The sequence below is a fragment of the Carettochelys insculpta genome, chromosome 16 (genome assembly GCF_033958435.1).
Source record: "Carettochelys insculpta isolate YL-2023 chromosome 16, ASM3395843v1, whole genome shotgun sequence".
Lineage (NCBI taxonomy): Eukaryota > Metazoa > Chordata > Testudines > Carettochelyidae > Carettochelys > Carettochelys insculpta.
This window is the reverse complement of record NC_134152.1, coordinates 33092945-33113302: the sequence shown is the minus strand read 5'-3', so window position 1 is coordinate 33113302 and position 20358 is coordinate 33092945. Positions and strand designations below refer to the sequence as shown.

The 20358-nt window shown below is 55.5% G+C and overlaps 1 protein-coding gene across 1 annotated transcript in view; it reads right to left on the bottom strand.

Moving 5' to 3' along the window:
• Positions 1–20358, bottom strand: part of LLGL1 (LLGL scribble cell polarity complex component 1) — a 66867-nt gene that overhangs the window by 36560 nt on the left and 9949 nt on the right. The window contains exon 2 of the mRNA XM_075010614.1: positions 16058–16155. Within this exon, the coding sequence (XP_074866715.1) occupies positions 16058–16155 (98 nt within the window). The remainder of the gene's footprint in view (positions 1–16057; positions 16156–20358) is intronic.

Below are 20358 nucleotides of genomic sequence, written 5' to 3'. Positions count from 1 at the left end.
ATTGTTGTCTCTAAGACTTAGAGATATTGAGTAACCCTCTCTTTCACACTAAGCTTTATGGTCAGGAAGGTGTGGAAAACCCCTACCTGAAAAACAGGCTGCAGAGTCACAAAACAGAAAAAGGGGAAATCTTAAGGGGAAATCAACCAGCCACTAGCCTGGCTAGCTGCAGCCCTGCACAGCCTTTTGCAAGCATCTCTGCAAGGAGGAGAGCCGGGTCCCTGTGAAAAGCCACACTGCGTGATCGAAGAAGAGCAGGCACTAACTACGACTCAACTCCTCTTTCCTCTGAGTCTCTCCCCTCTGTCAGGAGGACAACAATAAATTAGCACAACATTTGCAAGGCCATCTACATAAATCAGCAGCAATATGCTTGTGCCACAACACAATGCCTCACTTAGCCCCACTGGATGGGTTTCTGAACTGGGTGCAGATGCTACAGGCCCCAAGCCAAAAGGCGTATGATGAGTCCTTCAGCTAAGGGAGGAAGCTGTTAGGAAAAGGCTTACGTTGCTCCTTTTACAGCATCTGAGCAAGACAAATGCACAACAGACCTGTCCAGGCTTTAAAAGCCTTGCTCTTGAAGGAACAGATTAAATGCAAGGCTACAAGACATCTAGATTTGCCAGGTGGAAGCACACTTATCAGGAGAGGTTTTAGCCAGCGAGTGCAGAAACCCAAAACACAAAAGCCCAAACACCCGGCTTCTGCAGGGATTTCGCTGAAGCTTGTCCAAGGAAGCTGCAAAATAAACCTAAGTCCTGGACAGTTCCTATTCAAATTCTAAATAGACACAGAATATTTCCTCCACCCAACCTGCCACCGGATCGAGCTCGCACACTGGAAAGCGAAACCCGCAGAGTCTGGCAGCACTCAAGCTAAGCGAGGTGTCAAAAGACATTCTGCATCAGTCTCTCTTTCAAGGCAGCTTTAAAAGGTGCTTTAGCAACACAGATAAGATGGCGTGGGAAAGACAAACTCCACTGCAATTGTACACCTTCTCTAAAAGGCATTTCCCTTCCTTACTTAGCTGAAGTCGTTTCCCCAGCTCTGTTCACAGCCTCCAGATGCTCACCCGCACAGGAAAACACAACTGGCAGCAAGTAATTTATGAGGAACCTAATGCAAGCAGCAGAATTGTTTTTCCACCCAACAATTTGCAGAGTGCACTGCTGTCTAGCACAGGGTTTCGCAAACTTTGCTCTGTGTGATATGAATCGGTGGTCCGTGAAAAAAAAAGGTTGATGTTAGCGATATTTTTCCTTCAAAAATATTGAAAATGAAATCAATGTGTGTATTAAAAATACTAAGGGATTTGAATAGTCAGACTGTAGGTATATTCATAATTATAACATTCATAACCGCGTAGTTGTGCGGCTCGTGCTCAAACAATTAGAGTCGACTTGGATTGTTTCAGCACCAGTTGTGTTCAGAGAAATCCTGTGATGCTGCACCTGACGGGAGGATTCAGCTCTCCAGCATCATTCCTAATATGAAGCAGCTCTGTGATCAAAAGATGCAGAAACACTTCTAATTAAAACAGTCAGATGTTACTTATTTTTCTTTTCCAATAGTTTTCTGTAAAAATAAATGTACAAAACCACAACACTGAAAAACATTTTCTATACCTAATTTGTTGTGCATTTCTTTTTCATAAAAATGTTTAAGCTTTAAGGAAGACCAGAGCTTTATTGAACGATATTGTCCGTTCTATTTTTGTAAAAAAGAATTACACTAACTATCCGTCTTTCGCTTGCTATGCAGTAATCCCTTGATTTACGTGTCGGTTGCGTCCTGGGCAAGCATAAATTTTCGCATAAATCGGGGGGTGTGGGTTGGGAAGAGCCACAGAATTCCCCTGGCTGGGGGAGCAGGCAGCTGGGGGAATGAGGGGGCAGCCACATGGCCCCCAGCTTCTCCCAGCTGTGTGCCTGCTGGACTCCCAGCTGAGGGAGCCGGAGGCTGGAGCAGTTTCGACATGCACTTAACTCGCGCTTATGTGAGTTAAGCTCAAATTGAAACCGTGCTTCTCGGGGGGGGGGGTGTTACTGCAGTGATGTTCTCTTTTAGGTTTGTACTTAATTTTTACACTTAGAGTTGCTAAGTGCCCTCCTATCAGAAGGACGTCAGCTGTTCAGACAGGTGATTTTCTCATGTTATTTTTATTTTACAAAGGACAAAGAGACATCTAAAAAAACCACTAACTTTTAAATCCACTTTTGAGCATCACACGTGGCAATTTTTTGGTATGAAACCCTCCAGCCTCCCCGCAACCCCCGACCAGCGTTCCATCGCTATATTTCAAGGCCAAAAGTGTTCCGTGGCCCTGTCAGCTTCAGAAACGCCAGTCTAGCATTTGATCAGCTATCAAGAAATCCCGCACGCTGATCGAAAGTCAGTAAGTGCTGTGTGTTTTGACATCCCCTGTGCCTTTTAGAGAGAGATGCCTGTAAAGCTGGTGATTAATAACAGCTTAAACAATAGTAACAGAGAGGTAGCTGTGGTAGCCTGTACTCCAACAAAACAAAGCAGCAGAAAGGTAGCACTTTAAAGACTAACAAACTGATTTATTTGGTGATGAGCTTTCGTGGGACAGACCCACTTGATAAAATAAATAAATAAAATAATTGGAGATACACATCTCCTAGAAGTGGAAGAGACCTTGGGAGGTCATCTAATCCAGTCCCCTGCCCTCTTGGCAGGACCAAGCACCATCCCTGATATTTATTTGCCCCAATCCCTAACTGGCCTCCTCAGAGATTGAACTTGCAACCCCAGGTTCAGCAGGCCAATGCTCAAACTACTCAACTATCCCTCCCCTATGTCTCCAGGTCAATTTCATTTCCAGCATAGGCTGACATTTATAAGTACAGTGACCCAAGGGGGCGGGGAAAATTGCAATAAAAACTGACAAATCAAATAGGATTGAAGGAAGGCAGTGAGAGGTGGGAGGATGTTAATTGTCCTGTCTAATTACAAGCATCAAAGGAAGGGAAGTAGTCCTTGTAATGTGCTAGGTAGTTGAAGTGTCTGTTCATACCGTGTTAATGTGTCAAATTTGAATACATACTCTAACTCAGAAATCTCTCGCTCTAATCTGTTAAATTATCTGTGTTGCAGGACACAAATTCTCAGGTCTTTACCTGAATGACCCACTCCATTGAAGTGTTCACTGTACGGCTTATGCGTATTGAGTTTCCTGATGTCTAATCCGTTTCCATTTATTCTTTGGCCACGGTTTTGCCCAGTCTGTCCAATGCACACAGTGTTAGGGCATTGCTGGCACATAACAGTATATATAATGCTGCTGGAAGTGCAAAGAATGTGCCTTTGATCTTGTAACTGACGTGGTTAGGTCCAGTGATGGTATCCCCAGAATAAGCATGTGGGAAAAGTTGGCAGTGGGGTTTACTGCAAGAAAAAGTTCCAGAATTAGTATTGCTGTGGTTGCTGGGGAGAATCTTTCTTAGGGTAGGAGGTTGTCTGTAGGAGAGGACAGGCCTGTCATCTAGAGCCTTCCGGAGCGTAGCATCCTAATCCAGAATCGGCTGCAGATTTTTAATGATGCATTGCAGGGGTTTGAGCTGGGGGCTGTAAGTGATGACAAGTAGTGTTCTGTCATTGATCTTCTTGGGCCTATCTTGAAGTAGCTGATTTCTGCGTATTGGCCTGGCCCCGTCCATTTGTTTCTTTACTTCTCCCGGTGGGTAATTCAGTTTTTGTAAATGCTTGGTAGAGGTCGAGTGGTTTTCTGTCTCTGTCAGTAGGATCAGAGCAGATGCGATTGTATCTCAGGGCTTGACTGAAAACGACGGATCGTGTGGTGTGTGCTGGGTGCAAGCTGGAGGCATGGAGGTAAGTGTAGCAGTCGCTGGCTTTCCGGTAGAGGGTGGTGTCGATGTGGCCCTCAGTGATTTGTACTGCGGCATCCAGCTTAAACAATGTACTAACTCGACACACCATCTCACTGGAAGGCTCTCCAAGAGGACGGCGCCAGATGCAAGGTGCCATGTGCTTTGCTATTTGCACTTCCTTTGGTTTGGCCAGTAGCAACATGCCACAGGGCTCGTGGATTCTCATGCTCGTCCCTGCATGGGTTAGCATGCGCGTGGGGAAACCTTTTCGGGGCCAGGGGCCGGTAACCCACAGAAAAACGAGAAGCACAAACAAGCTCTCAGATGTGGCCTCTGCTGCTCAACTCATTAGCGCCTGCCTCGGTATAAAAACCTGCCTATGTGCAAAGAGGCTGCTGATGCCTATGTGAACTCAGCTGGAGCTGCGAGCGGGGCACCACCGTTAACCAAAAGCTACATCTCAGCAGCTTGCAGCCAGCTCCCCTGGCTAAAGACCTGGTGTCTTCCAAAGACGACTGCTCGCTCCACCAAGGCAGCCTTACGGCCAGGGGATTCTGCAGAGCAAAGCTTCCAGACCAATACAGCTGGAAGTCCCAGAGAGGCCACAACAGCAATCAGAGGCTGCCGATGGGAGGAGTTTGAGGAGTCCCACGCTGGCAGCCAGCCCATCTGCATTCAGGATGACAGTCCAGCCTTCTGAAGCAGGAACTGGTGAGCTCCCAGCACAGACAGGAAACGGCTGATGCCCTGCTCTGCAGGGGCATTACAGGAGAAAAGGAGGCCAGAGTTCCAGGACCAGACCGGAAGCCACATGAGAGAGAGGCAGGAATTCCCAAGGGAAGAGGCCACTGTACGCAGGATAAGAACCCTGAAATAATTTAACCCTCAAAGGTGGCAGCGCCCCTGTGCTCAGAGCGGACTGCAGTGTGTCCAGCCACTAGGGTGAAGACTGCAGGGCCTTTAGCACCTGTTTTGCAATGCAACCAGGACCGGCAGCTAACACTACCAGGAATTAGCCCAGAAGAGCCAGGCCCTCCGGCTGCAGAGCTGGTAAAGTGGAAGCTTCCGACAGAGCAGAGGTTCCTGACCTGGGGTCTGCAGACCCCGGGGATCAGCGAAAAAATAAAAGATAATAAAAATGATCATAGAAAAGTTTTAAATAAATAATAAAGTTCCAATCAATTACTTTTAAATTAAACATCTTCCAGCCGTGACTAATTGCTGCCTGAAAAATCGACGCTGTGGTTTCCTCTCTCACCCCAGGGAGCATACATAGTGGCTAGAATTGGCTCTGATGGGAGAGCCGCGGTGATGGGGGGCCCGGGAACGGTGTGGGGGACGTGACCGGGGGACAAGGTTCGGACTCATTGCGGCAGGTCATTGAGACCGCTGGCACAACGCACCCGCTTTCAGAGGAACCCCACAGGCGAGAGAGAGACGCTTGGGCTGGAATGCGGCCGAGGCGCTCGTTAGAAGTGACCCCCTTCGGGCAAGTTCCCTGCGCCCTCCCCACGCCCGAGGCGGACTGCTTGGCTGTTGAGGTGCCCTGCACTTTGCGGCTTGCGCTTCCTTCGGTGTGGCCAGAGGCAACGCACCACGGGCTCAGCAACTGTCACGCCTGTCCCTGCAGGGGTTAGAACGCGCGTGGGGAACCTTCTGGGGCCAGGGGCCCGTGACCCACAGAAAAATCGGCTGGGGGCCGCACGCAGATGAGAAGCACAAACAACCGACCTCTCAGATGTGGCCACCAAGGGAAGAGCAGAACTAAAGAGCCATTCGCCCCATTGCCCTCGAGCTCCACCCCAGAGCCAAGGGGAACTGGGGCAAGTTGATTTTCTGGGCCCCCTCAGTTCCGGGGGGGTGGGGCCAAAACTGAGGGGTGGAGGGCGTGGAGTGCTGGGGCCCGGGCAGGAGGCAGGAGAGGGGCTGGGGGATAACCGGTCTGGGTGGCACAGGGTGCAGGAGTGGAAGGGGCTGGGGGATACGGCTGGGCAGGCAGGTGGCTGCAGGTGGGGCTTGGGGGCGCTGGGTCAGGGGGCATGGGTGCCTGCCTGGCCCAGCTGGGGAGGTGCTGCACAGCTCTGCATGGTTCAGGACTGCCACAAAACACTTCCCCGCAGCTCAGGAGCCGCCTCCAGCCTGTGGCTTGCCTGGATCTTCAAGCTGTCCTCCCCCTCCTCCCTCCCGCCGCAGAAGCACAAGCCAGCCCATGGTGGTGCCCCCTGCGTGGCTGGAGTGTCAGCACACACCCCTGCTGGGAGTGGTGGGAGAGGGGGGCTGAACCTCAAAACGTTGGGGGCTGGAGCCAGGCAAGCCACAGGCTGGCTCCTTCCTTCCACACTTCCAGCCCTCCCCCCTAAGCCCGTTAAGCCGAGGGTTTACTGCCCATGGGAGACTGGGGCAAGCGGGGGCCCGTTAAGAGCGACTCTGACACACACAACAGCATCCCCAGAGGAGACGCTAACACAGCAGCGTCTTCCTGCAGAACCAACAGCCAGCTGCCACTTGGGCCATCTGGCACAGAACCAAGGGACGCCAGCAACAAGGGAAGGTGGGACAGGAAAGCTGCAAACTCCCTCCCCCGCTGGGTCAAGCAGGTCGGAGCCACGACGGTTGTATGAGGAGAGCTTCCCATCGGCTACTGCAGCAGCGGCATTTCCACTGAGGCCCTCCGAGATGCAACGCGGCGCACGAAAGCAGACGGGTGTTACCCAGAGGTAGCAACTCTGTGCAGGCTGCGATACACAGGGAGAGGAAGTCGTGTAAAAACAAGAGAGGTGCAGATCACGCTTTTAGCGCCTTACAACCTAAACACGAGGGTCTAAAGTTACGTTTGGACTTCACCCAGCAGGAGGTGGTAAAACTGACGGGTCAGTTTTGCTTTTTCTGCTAGGCCGGTCCGCTGCTCCGTTTGAGAGCCCAGGGCCGCGGCATGAAGAAACCAAACGTGTCTCATTGTGATGGTATCTGGGGAAAGTTTCCGCATTCAGTATTGTCTCTAATCTAGCGTGTGCACACAAGCCCCCGGCCAGGGCTTTAACGTCTGGGGGACAGTGAAGGTTTAACAGCGGTGAAGATTTAACAGCAGCAGCCTTGGAAAAAAAGGCCCCCCTAAGCCCTATATCTAGGCAGTAATATTGGGAATTTAAAGCTTTTATTATTTCTGGTGCAGCTCCTTTGAATTCAGCACACACAAGCGTCTCACTGATCCACGTTCACAAAGAGGAGAACACTTCAGCTCTCCCTCCCTTCCCCCCAGCATCAACATTACCCATGGTGGTGGTGGTCTGCACCGCGCTGTGGTTTGCGCAGCTACTGTTCTAGTTTTGGCAGCGGGGCTGGAGCCGGTTGTAGCAGTCTCAAGACACGAGCTCAAAGGAGTGTCAGAGCTGCCGGCCGTACCGCTGCTAGTTCTCCAGGGCTGGGTTAACGTGCCCCAGAGCAGACTGTTTGACTGGAGCGCGTGCACCAGCAGGTCCCCCTGTATGCACCCCCATTTCAGCATTCCTTTGCCAGCAGCCTCCCAAATTCCTGCTCTCTCTCGACTTGCTCAGGGTAAAACCAAGAGCACCCCTCCTACGCCGGCACTGCCAGTGGAGAAGTTAAGCTACGTGCTACTGTAGAGAAGTCCTGCACGAGGGAGCCGCCCTGGGTCGGGACTATTTAGCAAGCACCCAGTATCCTTGCTAGACCAACCACTGGTACTAGCTTTTGACAATGAGCCTTATGCACTGACTGTGAATTAGCAGCAAACGGCCAAGGAGTTGTGTCTCCCAGACAAGTCCTTGTGTGATCTCCTGCAACCGGACATGAGAACGGCCAGACTACATCAGACCCAAGGCTGTAGCCCAGCGTCCAATGCCAGGTGCCCCTGAGGGATGAACAGAACAGGGAACCACCAAGTGGTCCATTCCCGGTTGCCCATTCCCAGCATCTGGCAAACAACGGCTTGAGACACCATCCCTACAACAGCCATTGATGGGCCCAACCTCCATGAGTTTATCTAGTTCTCTTCTGAACCCTGTTAAAGTCCAGGCCTTCACACTATCCTCTGGCGAGGAGTTCCACAGGTTGACTGAGTGTTCTGTGAAGACAAACTTCCTTTTGTTCGTTTTCAACCTGATGCCCATTAATTTCCTGGGGTGACCCCCCACCGCCACCTCTTGTGTTATGGGAACAAGTAAATAACGCTTCCTTCCTTATTTATTTTCTCCACACCAGTCATGATTTTGTATACCTCTGTCATATTCCACTCCAGAGGTTGGGAAAAAGTGTCATTTCTCCCACCTTCCCCATCAAACAGGGTTAACACCAGACCTGTGGCAAGGGCCAGCGTTCACCACTCCCCTCCTTACAGCTAGCAAACCATTTGGAAGACCTGAAGTAGATTCCACCCTCAGCTACAGAACAGCCGGGGTCGTGTCACCCGATCTGGAAGCAGCACGACAGGAGGGCGCCCGAAAAGGTGTTTCTGGTCTGACAAGCACGCTTGGACTGGTCCAGGTGCAGTCTGAGCTTCCTATGCCGATGGACACCGCTGCGTTGTTCTCTTGGCTAGGAAGATGACCAGGAACTCTACCTACACCACCGCAGGGCTGGGTGGAGAGCCTTCCTCCTCGCACAGCCCCTTGAGCAGGGGAACACCATCATGCGCTGCACCAACAGGTTTTCCAAATGGCCCGGCAGTGCTATACTAGGCTCTGATGCGTCCCCAAATTCACTGGAACTCAGCAGCCTCCTCACACCTCAAGCCACTAGGGGTACAAACCAGCTGTGTCCAGACCCCAGCTCTGCCTCTCCATAGGCAAGCGAGTATGGCTACTTCCACGTCAAGCTAGGTTGGAGAACCACCCCATAGCTCCGGCCTTGAGGACTCCAAGTGATACATGGCCTTGGGCAGGACACAGCTCTTGTGCCAGTGATGGCCAGCACGGAAGGGCTGATCCAGACACCCATTCCCGCACCCCAGAGAAGTCGCCTCTCTCTGCGGAAGGAGCTTAACGAGCATCCAGGGGAAGACTGACATTTCTCACGGAGAGAAGCTGCACTGTATCACCACCATCGGCCATCAGCAGACATCCACGCGCCATTAACCTGTCCTCTACGGAGAGCCTGACAGACCACAGCCTATTCTGAGGGAAGCTTTTCCAGCCATTAGGGCAAAAAATTTCAGAGCCGCCTGTGGGGCGTCAACTGTTGCTAGATCAGGGGCATTTTCAACCTTCCCGTCGGCAAACCCATAAAAAAAAAAGAGTTCAAAGGGAGGCGTGGCCCCCGTTCGATAGGTTGGCCACTGTCTCCAGACCCCGACAATCCATGGACCCCAGGCTGAAAGCCAACGTGCGAGGGCAGGTCTACGCTATAGCCGAAGGGCCAATGAGGCAGCCAAGTCTAGCGACATGACAAACAAGGAGCTTTGGAACAGAGCAGGACAAGAACCAACTGACACTGAAATCAAGAGAAGACCGTGGGGCTGGCTAGGCCACTCCCTCGGGAAACCATCGGCCCACAAGGATGATCTACTGAAACCGAAGGACACCACCAGGGGAGTCCTGGAGCCAGGCAGAAGTTCTGTCCCGAGCAGTGGAGGAGACCTGTAGATGACCTATGCTCCCCCCGGCGTGCAAGGGTTAAACAGCAGTAGTCCTCCTCTAGCCACGTTAATTACCTCCACCAAGGGAGGTCCACTGACCCATGAGCTCCCGTCGACTTCCCTCACGCCTAGCGAGGGCTGGCGCAGGTGCCCTGTAAGTTCCATGCAGCGCATCCCTGCCAGGCCCCCTACATCGAACGCTGGCAGATGAACCACTGGAGGGTCCCTCTTCCCCGCACGGAGCTGCGGCCGTTGATAATTAACGGCCCCCATGCGAGACAGCCCACGCTGACGGGCGTGTGCCCCTTTCACATGCGAGAGCCCCCCGAGTTCGCTCTGTGGCCTCCCCAGCAAGCCCGGAGGTGCCTTCGGCTTGGTCATTTCCAGCCCTTGGGTGGAACTCTGCTGGAGAGGCAGAATTAGCCCCGGGAGGAGGCTGCAGCTTTGGCAAGCTGAGTTCTGCGGGACGAAGGGAAGCTGGAACCGTGTTCCAGCCTGAGCAAAAACCAGGCCCCGGCGGTTCAGCAGACGCCGCTCGGTTCTTTGGCCGACTGGGGAGGGCCGGGTTGTTTGGGAACAAAATCAGCCAACTAAAGAGCAGTAAGTCACCAGGACCAGACGGGATTCACCAGGGAGTTCTGAAGGAACTCCAATATGCACTGGGGCTGACAACCACTGCAGGCCACGGGGACAGGCTGGGGGGTGGCTCCACCCCCCGGAAGGGGCAGGGCCCGTGGCTGGCCCACACCCTGCCCCTCACACCCCACAGAGTGGCAGAGCAGTGCGGCCGGCACATGAAAGGAGCCCATAGCTCTGAACTGCTGTGGCAGTGACGGCAGTCAGAGCTCCAGGCCCCTTTGAAACACCAGGCCCCAGGGCAGTCGCCCCCTTTGTCCCCTGCCTGCAAATGTGTAATTGCAGAGCCACTAACCATGGCATGTAGCCTGTGGTGTAAATCAGCGTCTTCACCAGAGAGCTGGAGGACAGCACGCACGCAGGGAGCTGGGTTAACGGAAGCGCTGAGAGCCACTGACCCGAACTGTGAATCCAGTACAATGGAAACCACTTCAAGTCAGCATGTCTGTGTCCACACCTCCCCCGCACCCCGAGTCCCACCACCTATCAAACGCCACGCTGAATTTCTGGAGCAAGGCCAGCAAGCCCAACATCAGCACCGAAGAGAACAAGGGCCCCAATTCAACGGACAACAAGCCGCAGGGAAAGAAACAGCCTGGGCAGGCGATGTAGTCGGCAGCTTGTCATGATTCTGCCCCCAGCCAGCTGCTCTAAGCAGGTGCTGACCCTCCTGGACCAAGCTCTAGCTCCTGTGGAGAAGTGAGCTTGGCCATTGGGAGCGCAGAGAAGGGAAAGCCAAGGACTCCGCTCCCTGTAGCTGTATTTTACCCATCGGCACAGCTACAGGCTTGCCCAGCAAGGAAGAGGGTCACGGGGGTGCAATCCACCCAGTCGACGCTAAAACAGCTCTAGCCGTCCCCGTCTCAGGCAATAGCTTCAAACACAGGCTACATCGCCGGGCAGCAGCGGGGGCCTTCCTTTGGCAGGGTTGAGGGGAGCTTTTCTGCTGCTGGCCTGACCCAGGCCAGTGCAAGAGGCAAAGGCTCGGGGCCTACCCCTGTCCAGCTCTTCGCACGATGACCATCCAGAACCCCACAGCATAGAAGGGCGAGGACGGTCCCTGCCCCATGGAGCTTACCAGCTACTTGCACACCTGGCTTGCAAGCGCCACCAGCACACACACGACTAAAATGGACCAAGCCAAGCACCGCTTGGAAGGGGACGTGGACGCCCTCGTCCAGTAAAGAACAACTCGTGCTAGGCCAGTGGTTTGTGCAGCGCTAACCTCTACCTGCACAAGCATCTCCCCGCTCAGGGCAACTGCCTGTGACTTGCAGAGGGGGTGGGGGAAGGAACAGGCCCGACGAGTTGCCAGGCAGCCTACAGGAGCCCACGTGCCTGCATGCAGGCACACACAGAGCCAGTTGTGCCTGCTCTCTGCTCCGGGGACAGCCAGAGCCATCTTCTGGCTGCGGGGCCAGCGACGTCGCAGCTGGGCCAGCATTCAGGCTTGGTGCACAATGGGAAGAAACGGCAGCTTTGTGCGAGGAGGCCGAATCAAAGGAGACCCTCTCGAGCGCACACGCAGCGACTGGGTCTTACGTCTCCTCTCCCCTTCCACGCAGAGAGGGTGCGCCGGGCAGAGATCCTACGCCAAGGACAAGCCCCAGACCAGCCAGCCCTGCACCTTGTCCTGTGCAGCCCGTTCGAGCCATTTCAGACTAACACCCGGGACACGGCCCCGAGAGCAGAGCCGCAAACCCCCTGGGAGAAACGGATTCCTGGCCTGCCGCCAGCGAGCCCTCTGCAGGCTCAGCAGGAACAAAGCACGCTCTCTGCCAGGCCTCGCAGAACCTTGCCAGTTCCTCTCTTCTGAGCGCCTTTGCCTACGTGCAGCCGACTGGGCCAGGGTGCCCTGGATACAGAGGGGGCACTGCCCTCCCCTCCCCACACCGGCCCCAGACAGACGTTCGATTCAGGGCAGTTCGCCTTGGAGCTGCAAAGGACTAGGCTGCTGCCCAAGGGGCTCCTGGTCCATTACCCGGCTCCCCAAAACAAGGGCAATACACACAAATGCATAGCGGCACCCCTGCCAGGGACAGGCTGGCACACCGCAAGCAAACGGGTCATGGGCTGGGGTTGGGGCCCACCTCTTGCCTCCAGAGAAGAGTCTTTCCTCTGCGTTGGAGGGGGGAAAACGCTTATTTGCCAAGAAGAGTTGTCGGAGCCCTAGTGATACACAACAGGGTGGGCCCTCCGCATCTAGCTGACTGCCAAACAAGCTGGAGGGGTGGAGGTTGTTTTCCTAAGAGAAATCCAGCTCCTAACGGGGAACAGTCTTGTGTACTCCATTCACAACCATGTTTGTTATTAGCAGCATGGGCAGTCCCTCCGAAATCAGCACCCCACCGCGCCAGGCGCTGTACAAACCAAAAATAAACCCCACAATTCCAGCGCCTATGTCCTTTCAACCTGTGTCGAACCCATGGCCCCAGCTCAGTATCTTCTCCACCAGAGCTCACTGCCTAATGACTCTGCCCTAGTTGATCAGTGAGAGAGGGGTGGGCGGGGCGGCGGTGTTCCCAGTAAGCTGAGCACTTGGACAGCTGGCCTGGAGACAGTCAGGTGCTGCCCAGCGGATTGGCAGAGCACTCACCGCCGGCAGGGTGTGTGTCTATGGGTGGTGCACATCCACACATGCCTCAGTGCACATAAAATTTATTGTGCACATGGGAAAAGTTGGAGGGAACACTGATGGCTGAGACAGGAAATGAGACCGTCTGCAGCTTCTTGCAGGCTGGGCTCAACTTCCCCATCCACTGTGTGCAGAGGTGGAAGAACAAAAGAAAAACCCCCTGGGCAAGGGGCTAGAATCACCAAGCACCTGGCTCCGCAGGCAGCAGCTGGTCCCAGCAACCCTGTGCTCCTCGGCCACCTCTCCCATCCTCAGCCTGAAGAAGAGGAAGAAACATCTCTGCTCCTTCTGCCCAGCAAGCACCAGTTCTCTACCCCCACTTGCCACTGGTACCCATTCTTCCTGCAGAGGGGGGACTTACAGCATTACGGCACCGCGCAGAGCGGGAGGCAAGCGGTGGGGATGGCGCCAGCAGTGGAGCAGCACAAGCACAAACCGTCCCCTAGCGCGAGCCACCCGCCGGATCCAGGGACGTCCGCTTGCAGTGCCGGCTCTGCCGGTTCCCCCAGGCACCGCTCCATGGGCCGCACGGACGCGGCGTCAGTCCGGAGCACAGGAGGGCTCCATTCGTAAGTCACACGCCGTGTTTTGAGCGAGTTCAGCTGTTTCCTGCCTGGCCCTTTGGGAGCGAGACGCTTGTACTCGGCCTCGGCTTGGCCATGCCACACAGGCAGACAATCCAGGCGCCGCAGGGACAGATGCAGGGACCGGGTTTGGCTCTCCACGGAGAGATCCCTGTGGCCTCACATCCTGCACCCAGAACACGCACGCGTTGGCTTGAAGGGATAGGCTGCAGAGGGGCATCGGGAGGTGTCTGGTTTGCCACATGACGGCAATCCAGGAGCTTACACTAACGAGGCTCCCCCGAGGCTCACGGGGGCTGGTTTCACCTGCCTGCTAATGGCAGAAAGGAGCAGCAGGGTGGCAGAGCGGCTTCACTGCGCGGCCAGAGGCCCAAGCAACAGCAGGACGTCCCGGCTAGCCCAGCAGGAACGGCAGGGTGCCAGGACTGAGATGGAGAGAGGGTGTCTGGAGAGCCAAGGGCCTGGTGCTCCTGCCCCAGAGGGAACGCTAGGGGAGCAGGCGAGGAGATGGCACGGCACGGCTGGGCTAGGCCAGGCTCGCTGGAATGAGACATGAGCCTGTGCCATTCCCTCACCGGCCCCACAGCTGCCCTGACCCACAAGCAGACTTCTGTCACCGCTTTGCCAGGCAAAGGCCCAGCAGCCGCCACCCGGCCCAGGCTGTGCAGTCCCCCGGATTCCTCCGCTCGGTCCCCTCCACAGGCGGAGCAGCTGTTTATCAGCAGGCCGGTTGCTACACGCCGTGGAGGCGACGTCGCCCGCCCAGCTAGCCGCCGAAAAGCCACGCTCCCGCTGAGAGCTGGAGGATCAGCTCTGAGTCGCAGCTCTGCACAGCCGGCCGAGCACAGAGGCTGGAATCTTGGCAAGACCTATTTGCAGCAACACCCAGGCGGGGAGAGGAGGCACGTCCCACCCGCCCACCCTGCTGGAGCACACCCAGTCCCTCCCCACCTCCAACTTCCGAACACGACACCGCCAGTTCACTTCCCATCCCCAAGGCAGGGTGAGTAACGCTGACGGGACGCCACGCCTGGGACGCAAGCAAAGGCAGCCTTCCCCGTGTAACACATGGGGAAAACTAGAGGCACCAGCGAGGACCCAAGAACAGAGGGGACCTAGGGCCCAGCGAGGAGATCCCAGGCTCCCGGCCTGTGCTCCAGCCGCTACCTCCCATGTAGACACCCGGCGAGGCAGGACATTAAGAGCCACATCCCTCTACACATGCTCCTTGCCCAGATGCTCACTTCGTTCCCGTCCACATCCAGCCACTCTCCTGCTTGCCCATGTCCCGCCCCAGCTCCTGCCAGAAGGAGGGGGGGACAGAACTCTGCCCTTGTCCAAGTATTAAATGCGTATAAACAAGCGACATATCCCCACGCCCATGTGCAGTGGCTTGCAACAGCCACGGCACAGCCTCGCTGTGCTTCCAGGAGGGCGATGCAGAGTCTGCCTCAGCGGCCATCAGCCCAGGCTCCTACAGTCGCAACAGTAAGATTTTGCAGAGGCAAGAACAGTAATGGAAAGTTCCTGGCCGCATGCCTGACTCTGCACGTCTCTGGCCGGAGCAGTCAGCCAGGGTCCCAGCCACGGGAAGCTCACGAAACTCAAGGCTGTTCCCCGGGACAGGGGACTCCACAGTCCCACCCAACACAACAGGCTCAGCCACAGGTTCCGGATTCCCAGGCCACAGCGTGAGCTACTGAGTCGAGATTCCCTGCTGGATCGATCCCGCAACAGCAGCGGGAGGGGCCGAAAGGCAGCCCTGGAGTGAGGGGGTCCCGCAGCCCTCCTGGGGTGACAGAGAACACGTCCGCCTGTGCCCAGGAGGGATCACCCCCAGCTCCCTGCTCTCCGGCCTGCAGGGTATTGCAAGACTCCACGTGAACCACATCGGAGACACCAGAAGCTGGATATGAGTCATTGCGCCTTTGGGGCCAAGGCGGCTAATGGCACATTGGGGTGCATGGGGAGGAGCATTGCCAGCAGGCCTAGGGAAGTTATTATTCCCCTCTACTCGGCACTGGTGGGGCCACACCTGGAGTATTGTGTCCAGTTCTGGGGCCCCCAGTACAGAAAGGATGTGGAGGCATTGGAGAGGGTCCAGGGGAGGGCAACAAAAATGATAAGGGGCTGGAGCACATGACCTAGGAGGAGAGGCTGAGGGATTTGGGCTTATTTAGTTTGCAGAAGAGAAGGTGGGGGTGATTTGACAGCAGCCTTCAGCTTCCTGAAGCGGGGCTCCAACAAGGACAGAGAGGCCGTTCTCAGCAGGGACAGATGGACAGACAAGGAGCTCAAGTTGTGGTAGGGGAGGTCTAGGTTGGATATTATGAAAAACCACTTCCCCAGGGGGGTGGTGAAGGTTGGAATGTGTTGCCTAGAGAAGTGGTGGGATCTCGTCCCTGCAGGTTTTTAAGCCCTGGCTTGGCATAGCCCTGGCTGGGATGATTTAGTTGGGGCTGATCCTGCTTTAGGCAGGGGGCTGGACTCGACGACCTCCTGTGGTCCCTTCCAGCCCTGGGAGCCTATGAAGTGCTACCACCCAACAAGGCGAACAGAACAGACCCAGGGGCATCCAAGAGCTCAAATGAGATCAACACAACAGTGGAGACACAAGCAGAAGCCACTGCAGGCCCATCGGTAGCTGGCCTGTGGCCAACAGGCTACACCAAGCTTTACCCCCAGCTGGCCCGTGGCAACCTTACCTTCCGCCCTCCACCAGAGTCCCACGAGCGCGAGCCCGGGAAAAGGATACATTTTCACCGCTCCCGATTTGGTGCCGACTGCCATGATCCTCAGCTTGGGGTCATAGGCCAGGGAGCTCGGCTGGTTGGGGAACCCGTGTTCCACAGTCTAGGAGGGAGATGAAAGAAACGAGAAAACGTCACATGCCACAAAGTTTCATGGTGTGAGTGACTCGCTATGAACCCAAGAGGTGGTCACCTGGGTCCCAGCCCAGCCCCCAGCCACTGCGGCCCCTCTGGGTCAGGACAGGGTAGATACGTGCTCAGCTGTAATACTGTTTACAGGGCACACAAAGACCTCACACTGTCCACCCCGCCCTGCCCTGAAATGCTGGGGAGACGGACTCCATGCATGCACGCTCCCTGGAAAGCCATTTTAATGGGACAGGCCAGCTCCAGGAAGCTCCCCTGCCCCATCACCCAGGTGAGCTACGCAAGGACCAAATGGGCTACGGCCGCAGCGCGGTCTCAAAACAGTCAGCCCTCGCCACTGCTCCTCGGGGCACGACCTGTGCTGGGACAAGCCCTGCAGAGCTCAGCCGGGGATCGGGCCCACGTAGGAAGCCAGGCCCGGCCCCAGACCGGCAGGAGCACTACAGAGTTCAGACCACAGACCCAGTCCTCCCATATCCTGGAAACTGCAGCCTAATGTAAAAGCCACTGCTGCAGACACCTGGGAGGTACCGAGCCCCCGGGACATTCCCCGACTAATCAGAGACATGGGGAACGGCCAATCTCAGCACGTCCCAGTGACGTTGAAGACTTTTGAACCGCTGGTGCACACCTTCACCTTAACCCCGGCCTCTGCCTCTTCATGGCAGCAAGGACTCCAAGCAGCACCAGCTACAAAAGCAGCTCTCCACAGACAGCCGGAGGCCTGGTGTGGATGGCCAGCACCTCCCCTCGGGAAGGTTAATAAGTGCCCAAGCAGCCCAGCTGTGGCCTCCCTTCATACCACGCCCACCTCGGCGGCCTCCCGCGAGGCTGAGTTTTCGGAGAAGCGGAAGGGAGGAAGGTTAATCAGGCTTGGCTGGAAGAGCTGCCCAGGGGAGTGGTTCCCTCCCGCCTCCGCGAGCAGTCCCAGCCGCGCTCCATCCAGCCAAGGCTGGGGTGGTGGTTTTCTCCAGGACCAACATGTGAGCATCCTGGCGGCCAATTCCAGGGATGTCTCTCCAGGGCCGGGCTTGAGCCGAGCGCCGCACAGGAAGGAGAATGGATCTTAGGTCTCGCTCAGCCAACACTGCTCCCTTCCCCTCACGGCCCCCTGGAGATCTGTGTACTGCTCTGAACAGACCACCCAGCAAGCACACGCCTCACGCACAGCACGGAGTCCCCCCGCAGCCACAGCCAGTGGGATGCAGGCGTTCTCCTAGCTAGCCAGCACAAAGCCCAGCACCAGGGCTGGCCAGAAGCAGGGCTTCCCTCAGCGGCTGGTCCTAGAACGGTGGTTCCCCACCTGGGGCCTGTGAGTGTGTTTTAGGGAGGTTGTGGGAAAAAAGGATAAAGAAAAATGATCACAGAAAATAAGTTAAATAAATTGCGAAGTGACAATCGTTAGTTTTAGATTAAATATTTTCCAATGACATTATTAATTGTTATCCATAACTCTATGGTGTGGTCTCCTCGCTCATTTAATGACATGTCCACAGCAGCTAGAAGTGGCTTTGATGGGGTTAGGTCCCGCACTAGTGAAAAGGTCGGGAACCACTGATCTAGAGTATTGGAGAAACATCAATCACCTCCCACTCAGGGAAACAGGATGTTCTGGCAACAGAAGAGTTTGTGACAGACACGTCACCCCTGAAGTGAGAACAGCAAAAGCCCATTATAGGCTCAGAGCACAGGCTGGTTAATTCCTGCGCTCGGGGCAGGAGGAAGCCTATCCCACCTCCAGCACCCCTTCCCCTGTTCTAGGGCACAACCCATCTCACCAAGCAGGGCCCTTTAACACTGAGCAGTTCCCTGGATCTCACGCAGAAGGCTTTACAACCGTCTCTAGGTGAGGTTGATCTGCACAGTGCTGCTGCAGCCCAGCTGGTGAAAATGTTCCATGCCCAGGACAGGCCACTCTCCAGCTGACACAAACGACCACGTCCACGAGTGGCAGTAGCCATCCCGCCAGCATACACACCCCCATGTGCACAGCACTGCCAGTGAAACTTACATCACTGGGGTGGTGGAATATTCACACCCCAAGTGACAGATCTTCCACCAACGCCGCCTGCCGTGTAGACACAGCCGCAGGGTCACAATACAGTCTGAAAAACAGAAGCTGCTGTTGGGAAGATGCTACATACAGAGACTCCTAACCAGGGTTCCTGCTACTTATTTTCATCCAGGGATGGAATAAATTTTGTTATGTGCACCAAGGCATGTGCAAAGGTGCACCACCTGGAGAAAGCCACGCTGACGGCGGTGGGTGCTTTGCTAATCAGTTGGGCAGCACCAGACTCTCTCCTGGGTGGCACGCGGCTTACAGTGGACATGAGTTAGGAGCAGTGTTCACTTCGCATTTCCTCACTGCCGGCTTCCTTGCAGCCGCTTTGGGTGAGACATTCCAAGTGCCCCTCACGCAGTGGACAATAGATGAAGACGATCCTAAACGATGCTCTTGTATAAAAGAAAGGCCAGAAGGGGGAAAATTGCAAAAGTCGCTTGGTTTGTAACCCGAGAGTCCCAAGACAATTACATTTGTTAATACGTGATCAGCTCAAGAGATGGGGGGGACTGTGCCAGAAGCCAGTCTGAGGATGGCTCAAACACCCCTGAGAAATCAGCGATCAGCCCCACATGAAGCATACTGCTTGTCCCAAAGGCAACGCACTGCACAGACACCGGCGGCAGCAGCAGCAGCACCCCGAACAGGGCCCCCAAAATCGCGAGTTCTCTGCCACGCAGCTGCCCAGATCACACCTGGGATCTCATCGGGGCAGGTCTTGGGAACAGGGCTGGGACCAGCTCCGACCTTCGCCATGTTCTCAAATGTGAAGCGCCGATGCACAGCCGTCAGGCAAAGGCAGTCCAGGGAGCCCTGCCAGACTGCAACCAGAAAGCCCTGAACTTGAGTACCCGTGGTTCTCCTCCTACACGCCCGTACTGCGACTCTGCCCTCACCCAGGCCAGACAGCTCCAGGCTCCTGCAGTCACACCACTGCCACACCTGAGCTGAGCAGGGCCTGGGAGGACACAGGTGAGAGCAAGGAGGACAGTTTCTGCAGACAGCGGCCTCGGCTGTTAAGACAGGGGCTGCTACCGCTCAGAGAATCAGCACCGCGCGCACGCCCCAGACCACATGCTGCTAACGACCCAGCGTAGGGGACAGGAGCTGTACGCTCTGCAGGCCTGGGGTGGCACCGAGCAGGACACTCGAGTTTGGAACGCAGGTTCCTTGGAGCTAGACTAGAGCCCGTCCACGTGCCACTGAGCCCATGGGGCCTCACGAAGCTCCCTCTGCACCTGCCACCAAAGAGTCTCCAGCAGTCTCTTTGCAGCTATCCATGTGCCCCCAGTCCCTCTGGGCTTTAGTTCTTCATTCCGTCAGTGGGGATACATCAGAGGGGCTAAGTGACATGCCAAAGGTCATAAAATGAGCCAGTGGCTGAGCCAGGTGAGTTCTTTGCTTTATCAGCTGGGCTGTTTTGCCAGCAGAGAAGCTCAAACACCCGGGCTGGGGATGGCCAGCAACCACCAGCACTGAACTATTCACAAGCAGAGTGACATTTACGGTCAATACCCTCTCCACACACATGGTACGCTTCACCCACGGTCTAGGTTGGGAACAGCAGCGCAGAGAGGAAACTGCCGTGCCCAAGGTCAGGGGTCAGCATGAATGCTGGGAATTCAACCCAGCTTTCCCCCAGACAAGGCAACTCATTGTCCCAGATAACACACTGCACAATGGCAAGGGGGAAATGGAAGGAAACAGTCATGAATCTGCTCCATCAGAGGCTCTGGGCTCTCCTGAGCCCCCACAGGAATCCTCTTAGCTGAAATAGAGAGGGACCTGCGTACTTGTTTTCCCTAGAGGGGAACGGCACAGTGGTTAGGTGCCAGCTGGGGCCAGCATCTTAGGTTTAATTCTGCTACTGACTCTCTGCACAACCTTGGGCAAGTCACTTAGTCTGCGCACCATCCTAAAATGGGTATTAAGATTTCCCTGACAACCAAGAGCTGCACAGAAGACTGCAAAGCACTCAAGCACCCACAGACTAGCCACAGCACCAGGCCATAAGATCTAAGATCTCCGAGTATTCCCAGATCATCAACCTGCCAGGCCAGCAGACGACGTCTCCCTTGCAGCCTAGAGCAGGAT